This window comes from Marmota flaviventris, chromosome 3 (assembly GCF_047511675.1).
Source record: "Marmota flaviventris isolate mMarFla1 chromosome 3, mMarFla1.hap1, whole genome shotgun sequence".
Lineage (NCBI taxonomy): Eukaryota > Metazoa > Chordata > Mammalia > Rodentia > Sciuridae > Marmota > Marmota flaviventris.
Window position 1 is genome coordinate 7,344,223 of NC_092500.1, and position 7,093 is coordinate 7,351,315.

Sequence of the window (7,093 nt, forward strand, 5' to 3'; positions counted from 1 at the left end):
GAAGCCTCAGCTACCCTGTCTACAGCTGCTACCTGTTCTTGTCCCAAGGGCTCATATCTAGAGCCAGTGAGGGTGGTTGGCCCAGCCCGGCTGCATTTCCTGCCTGTGGGCCTCTCACCTGAAGGATATTCCCTTTGGTGACTGGCCCCCATAGCATTCTTTTCTCTGATTTGGCTCGTGTTTCCTCTCCTGGATGTCTGAGGCCCTCCATCATCCTTAGCTCTGTACTTTCTCTGACTCTCTACGTTCCAGATTTCTGTAGCAGCAGCAGCAGCATCTCCACCCTGGTTCTGGTTTCCTTGCCCTTGTTTATGAACCTCTCCTTCAATTTCCCTTCTGGACTGTCCCTGGTCATCTTCCACAGATGCCTGCATCTTTGTGCTGTCACCACCTGTAGACCTTCTTGGGTTTCTCTTCCCTCGTATTTGAGTTTCTGCACCATTCCCACCTCCAATCTCTTCCTGTTTCTTACATTCTGGTGGACAGGTTCTTCTGTGAGCTTTACATCCTGATGAACAGGTCCTTGTGTGAACTTTACATTCTGGTGGACAGGTCCTTCTGTGAGCTTTACATTCTGATGAACAGGTCCTTGTGTGAACTTTACATCCTGATGAACAGTTTCTTCTGTGAACTTTACATTCTGATGAACAGGTCTTTCTATGAACTTTACTTCTTAGCAGACTCTGATTTTTCTCCCTAGGTATGTGAACCTTTCTACCATTCTCAATTCCAGCCTCTCTCTGGTTTTTCTCCTCTGATGCCTGATTTTCTGCAATGTTCTCTCCTTCAGTCTGCCCCCAGCTCCCCATTCTTGGGGAATGGCTCCTTCCAATTACATTCTCCAACTGTCCCTGGTTCTCAGGCTTCTGGGTTTTTATATCATCCTCACCTTCAGGTTCTCTCTGTTTTCTCTTCTTTGGGGACAGAATTTCTGTTCCATCCTTACCTTCCATCTGCTTCTGGTTTTTCCATTGTGATGAATGAATCATCCTATCTATATCACTTCCTGAGTGACTTTCACTTGTTAATTCTCCCCAGTTCCTTGCCTCAAGTATCTGGGTGTTTGCACCATCCTTGCCTCTAATATGCTCCTGATTCTTCCACTGTGGTATGCAAATATTTCCATGGAATTCATTTTCTAACTGGCCCTGATTTTCTCCCCCAAGTTCCTGGTTCATTGTACCATTTTTGTCTTTAAACCCTCTTGGATTTCTCTTCCCTAGTGCCTGAATGTCTGCTCCATTCTCAACTCCAAATTGCTCCTCATTCTTCCTTCCTGCTGAATGGGTCTCCTCATTCACTTCATTTCTTAATAATCCTTGGTTCTCTGCCTCAAGCACCAGGGTATCTATACCATCCTCATCTCCATCCTTCCTCTTATCTTTCTCCTCTGGTGACTGAATTTTTGCTCTGGGTCCACCTCCAATTTGGTTCTTATTCCCCCAACATAATATCTTGAATTGTCTGTCAATTTCATTCATTACTGGGCTCTGGTTTCCCCACCAGGGTGTCTGGATCACCACCCAATCCTCCTCTCTTATCTCCTTCAACTTCTTCCTCCTAGACATCCTGGGTCGCACAGCCTCCTCTCCTCTTCCCAGGCCTTGGTTTCCCTGCCTCACTTGAACTGCATGTCTTGAGAGTTTCTGTTTCTCTCCCCTAGATGCCTGAGTCTCTCTGGCATTCTCACCTCCACCCTGACCCTGTTTCTCCCCCATGAGTGCCTGGGTTTCTGTAATATTATCACTTCTGCTGCATTCCTGTTTGCCCCATCCCAGGGCCTGGCCCCCTGTTCTATTCTCTTGTTTGACGTCTTCCAGGTTCTCCCTCCCAGATGTCGGGGTTTGCACAGCATCCTCATTTCCAACCTGATCCTTGTTTCTCCCTTCTTCTGCCTCAGTTTCTGCACTAGGGTCACCTCCAGTCTGGTTTTGTTTCCTGCACTCTGGAATCTGGGCCTCCGCAGCATTCTCACCTCCAGTCTGGCCCTGCTTCCCTAGTCCATGGGCCTGAATCTCTCCCTCTTCCTCCTTTCTGGGCTCTTTCTTGTTCTTCCTCTCAAATGTCTGAATCTCCAAAGTACCCCCACCCCCACTCTTCTCCTGGTATCCCCACCGTGGTGTTTGGGTCTCTGCATCAACTTTACATCTTAACTGTTCTTGATTCTCTCCCATGTGAATCTGGGTTTCAGGAGGGTTCTTACCTCCTGCCTCCCTCTGGATTTTCTTCCCTACTTCCTCAATTTGGGCTTGATTTTCAATTTCCATCCAGTTCTTCTGCCCTGGAATCAGGATCTCTCCATCAGTTTCATTTATAACCAGTGACTGGTTTCTGCACTCCAGATCCTTAGCCTCTGCACAATGCTCCATTCCAAAGTCTATTGAGAGTTGGCCCCCAGATGCCTGGATTTCCCAAGCATATACCCCTCTGCTCTCTCTCTGGTTTGCCCACCCTGGGGCCTGAGTCTCTCTAGAATACTCTCTGCCTATTGTCTGGGTTTCACTCAGTGGTGCCCAGGTGTCTTGTGGGTTATTCCAGAACTTCCAGGTGGATATTACCATTTGTTGGTGGGCAGGATCAGGCAGAAACTGTCCAGAGCAGAATTGCAGCCTCTGAGCTGAAGGGAGCTTTGGGAGAGAGATGACAAATGTCATGGGAGGGGAACAGATTTTTCTGCTGAGGACATGCTCCAGTGGTACCAACTTCTCCTGGGAGTGAACCAGCAGTCGCCCAATCCTTTGGCATGTGTCTAGGGCAGAGTGAGTCTGGCTGCCCTTGAGACACCAGGATACCTGCCATGTTTCCCAGGAACTGTCCTGAGAGAGTGGACAGGTGCTTGAAAAGGAGGAGATACAAAAGATGGGCTCATGCAAGGTGTGAGCACCCCAAGATGAGTCCTGAAGCAGATTTTGTGAAGAGAACATGTTCTGGGTCCATGATTCTAGAAGGCTCTTTCAGTATCTCCACCTCTGCTTTTGTACCCATTGTTGGACATGAGCATCACGGCCTCTGAAATCACCAGGACTGACGAATTCAGGAGCTAGCCTAAAGAAAATTTCACATCTCATGGAGGGCATTGCCCACTTCTGTGATGGCACCTGTAGATGAGATCCAAAACAACAAAATTCCTTAATTATAACAAATTAAAAAATTAAATTTTTTTTAAAATGTTGTACATAGATTAGCTTATATAATCCCCACAGATCAGAATGACTATCCCCATTATCCAGAGAAAGATGCTTGGGCTCAGGAAAGGGAAAGTCACCCCCTTAAGGCAAACAGTGTTCATTCATTCAAAAAAGACTGAGAGATTATTCTGGGCTGGGCACAAGACAAAATCCCTCTGGGAGCTAAATTCTAGACATGCAAGAAAGACAATAACCAAATATATAACATAATGTTAGGTATCAAAAAGTATTTAAATGCAAATAAATCAGGGTGTGGGGATGGGGGTTAGCTTCTTTAGACAAAGTAGCCATTAAAGGGTTCTTGGAGAGGGTATTTGATGGAGGCCTGAAGGAAGTGAGGGACAAACCAAGTGACAAGTGAGGAAAGAGCATTGTAGGCAAAGGAGGCATTTGGAAAAGCCTTGAAGATAGAATAAGATCATGTGTGCAGGAAAAGCAAGAAGGCCCATATGTCCAGAATGGAGCCAGCAGCAAGAAAAGGTCTTGGAGACGGGGTTAGAAGTTCGGATTTTACTCTGAATTTGACAAGGAATGTATTCACAGGAAACATTTCAGCAGCAAAATGCTATGACTTGTTTTAAAAGTTTTTTTGTTTTTTTTTCTGGCCTACAAGTATACTGTTGGATTTAAACCAGGCATAGAACATTTGCCATATGATTGCAGGAAAGCCAGGCAAACACTCTACCACTAAGCAACCCCCGTCTGCCCAGCGGTCTGTTTCTTAACCTGGATATTGGCGTATGGGTGTGTTCTATTTGTGAAAATTCGCTGGTCTATACATTTGTGATTTGTGTGTGCATATTATCTTTGAATTCAACTTATAGGGAGAGGGTGGGGGGAGAGAGAGAGAGAGAAGGCAGGGCTGGAGATATAGCTCAGTGGTTGGGCAGTTGCCCAGCATGCATAAGATCCTGGATTTGATCTCCAGCATCGAAGTGGGTGGGGGAGAAAGACAGAAAGGTCATTATGGCAGGTGCATAGTGTGGAAGACTGCCACGGCTGCGTCAGACAGGCAACAGGACCGAGCAGAAGCTGTTCCTGAGGTTCAGGTGAGTCTTGCTGGGACCTCTGCCCAAGGTGGTATGGTGAAGTTTCAAGATGTGATCAGATTTGAGACGTGGCTTGCAAGTGGATTCAATGTGTGGAGCAAGGAAAAGACAGGAGTCAAGAGTAACTCCTATGTTGGGGTCTGGATGATGCTTGCTCTAACCAGTCTGAGGTACTCATCTCTGGTACACAGGGCATATGACAGGGTCCTTGTAGCATGTGGCTGTGGCAATGATGGTGCCGAGGGAAAGACAGTGGAAGTGTGAAGGGCCCCCTCACCTTGATAATACTCCTTCTGAGCAGGCGATTCCTGGTGAAGTAGTGCCAATAGTGCCGGACCTGCCAGATCAGAAAGAGGCAGAGAACAAGCAGATTGCCACAGCACCGGGGGTCTCTACAGCTGCAATCCTGTGAGATCAGGCCCCGAACTGGCTCCCACTCAGGACCCTGGAATGGCCCCACCACAGCACAGGCGCCCAGCAGCGGCAGCAGCATGACAGTGCTTAGGTTCGGCAGATGGTGTCAGGGAGCTGGAGGGCAAGGCTGGTGTGGCTGACCCAGTCAATTTGGGGTGGGGCAGCCTCTGCTTCGTAGCACCTCTGTCACTAAGGCCACCTCACAAAGGATGCCCAGCCTCAGCTCCAGTCACTGCTCTGAGCTTGCATGCCTAGGATATAGGTTAAGAACAGTGCTGGATAAGTGCTCAAAAGGAATGAAAAGAAGTAAAAAAAATTGCCAGGCACAGTGGCGCACACCTGTTATCCCAGTGACTCAGAGGTTGAGGCATGAGGAATGCAAGTTCACCGCCAGCCTCAGCAACTTAGCAAGGCCCTCGAGCTACTCAGTGAGACCCTATCTCTAAATAAAACACAAAATAGGGCTGGGGAAGAGGCTCAGTGGTTGAATGCCCTCGAGTTCAATCCCCACAATCCCCAGTACCAAAAAAGAAAAAAAGAAAGAAAGAAAAACCCATACTTTCTGACATATCTGATCTAGAGCAAATCCAACTTCCTTGAACCCTCCCCAAAAGCACCCAATACGAGCCTACATCTATAATAAATGCTTTCTAACACCATCTTATTGAGAGTCCCACAGTTTCCAAAAGGCCCAAGGCAGCTGCAGGTTCTGTTCTCCTGGAGTTCTTGTTGTGATTGGGAAGATAGACACTGAAGAAAGTAAAGCCAACAAGTACTACAAAGATCAAATGGAGGTAACTATGGCTCCTATATAGTAGGGGCAATTACCTAGTCAGGGTGATTAAGGAGATTTCAATGAGAGGTGTTAAACAGGACTTAGCTCAGCAAGCAGCACAGTGGAACAAATCACTCTATTTTTGTCTGTTGGGTTTTGTTTGTTTGTTTGTTTGTAGTAGTAAGTAGTAGTACTGGAGATTGAACTCCTGAGCTACATCACCAATCTCCAGACCATTTATTTTTTATTTTGAGACAAGGTCTTGCTAGATTGTCCTTAAACTTGCAATCCTACCTCAGCCTCCCAAATTGCTCAGATTACAGGAATGCTGCATGCCTAGCTATATTAATATGTTTTATGTTACTATAATGAAATACCTGAGGCAGGCTACTTTACAAACAAAAAAGATTTATTTTGGCTCATGGTTCTGGAGTGCAAAGTCAAAAGGCCTTATCTAGTGATGGCCTTCTTTCTGGCAGAGTCCCAAGGTGGCACAGAGCATCACATGGCATGAGGCAGGGAGCACACATATGTATACATAGTCTGTTTCCCTCCTTCCCTCCTCCTTTTCCCCTCTCTACCTTTCCCCTCCTTCCCTCCCCTGCCTTAAAAATCCATCAGGATTTAATATGGGGGCTCCACCCTAATGGCTTTATCTAATCCTAATCACTTCCCAAAGGCTCCACCTCTAAACACCAAAGTGGATAAAGTTCCATACTCTTAATACTATTAATATATAACATCAGGGATTAAACTTCTGTATGAGTTGATGGGGAGGGGGACAATCAAATCATTTTCAGATCATGGCACAGTCCCAACAGAGGGTGACTGATGGGGTTGGAAAAAAAAAAATTGCTGTACTCAGAACAGCAAAAGACGGTGGGTGGAGATGTAACATGAAGGCCTGGGAAAATACTCGTGGAAAGGGGCCTAGAGGGGTACGTCAAGCATTTGGGGTATTTTTGTTTCTGTTTTTTGTTTTGTTTTGTTTGTACCAAGGATTCAACTCAGAGGCACTCTACCACTGAGCTATATCCCCAGCCCTTTTTTAATTTTGAGACAGGGTCTTGCTAAGCTGCTGAGGGTCTTACTAAGTTGCCGAGGCTGGCCTCAAACTTGAGATCCTTCTGCATCCACCTCTGAAGTTGCTGGGATTACAGGCATGTGCCACTGTGCCTGGCTGTCCCCAGCCATTTTTATTTTTTATTTTGAAACAAGGTTTTGTTAAATTGGTGAGTTTGGTCTTAAACTTGTGATCCTCCTGCCTCAGCCTTCCGAGTCACTGAGAATACAAGTGTGCACCATTGCACCTGGCACATCTAGTGTTTTCAGCACACTGGTGATGTAAATTTCTAAAATAAATTAATCCTGAGATCATATCAGCATTTATTAATTTACTAGCTAGGGAAACAACAGCAAGATAAGAAGGATGAGATGGTTCTGAGAAAACATGGAGGTTGAGAAATTACATAGTTGTGAAGCAAAATTCATTAGACAATTAAGTAACATGTACTTTCTCATTACCCATGATCATAAAAATATCCCTATCAGTCACTACTAGGAAGATCTGGGACATGACAGTTCAAGATGTCAGGTAGATCAAATAGTAATCATAAATTGTTTAAAAGGACATCTAGGAAGCAAACAATAAGAACATATTTATGACT

General features: G+C 45.7%; 1 protein-coding gene across 1 annotated transcript; it reads right to left on the minus strand.

Moving 5' to 3' along the window:
• Positions 1-28: 28 nt before the first annotated feature.
• On the minus strand, positions 29-4,730 carry LOC114088408 (uncharacterized). Its single transcript, XM_071609265.1, is given in 4 exon segments — positions 29-57; positions 1,355-1,560; positions 1,618-3,098; positions 4,515-4,730. Coding segments are annotated over 4 exon segments (1,932 nt in total).
• Positions 4,731-7,093: the final 2,363 nt, after the last annotated feature.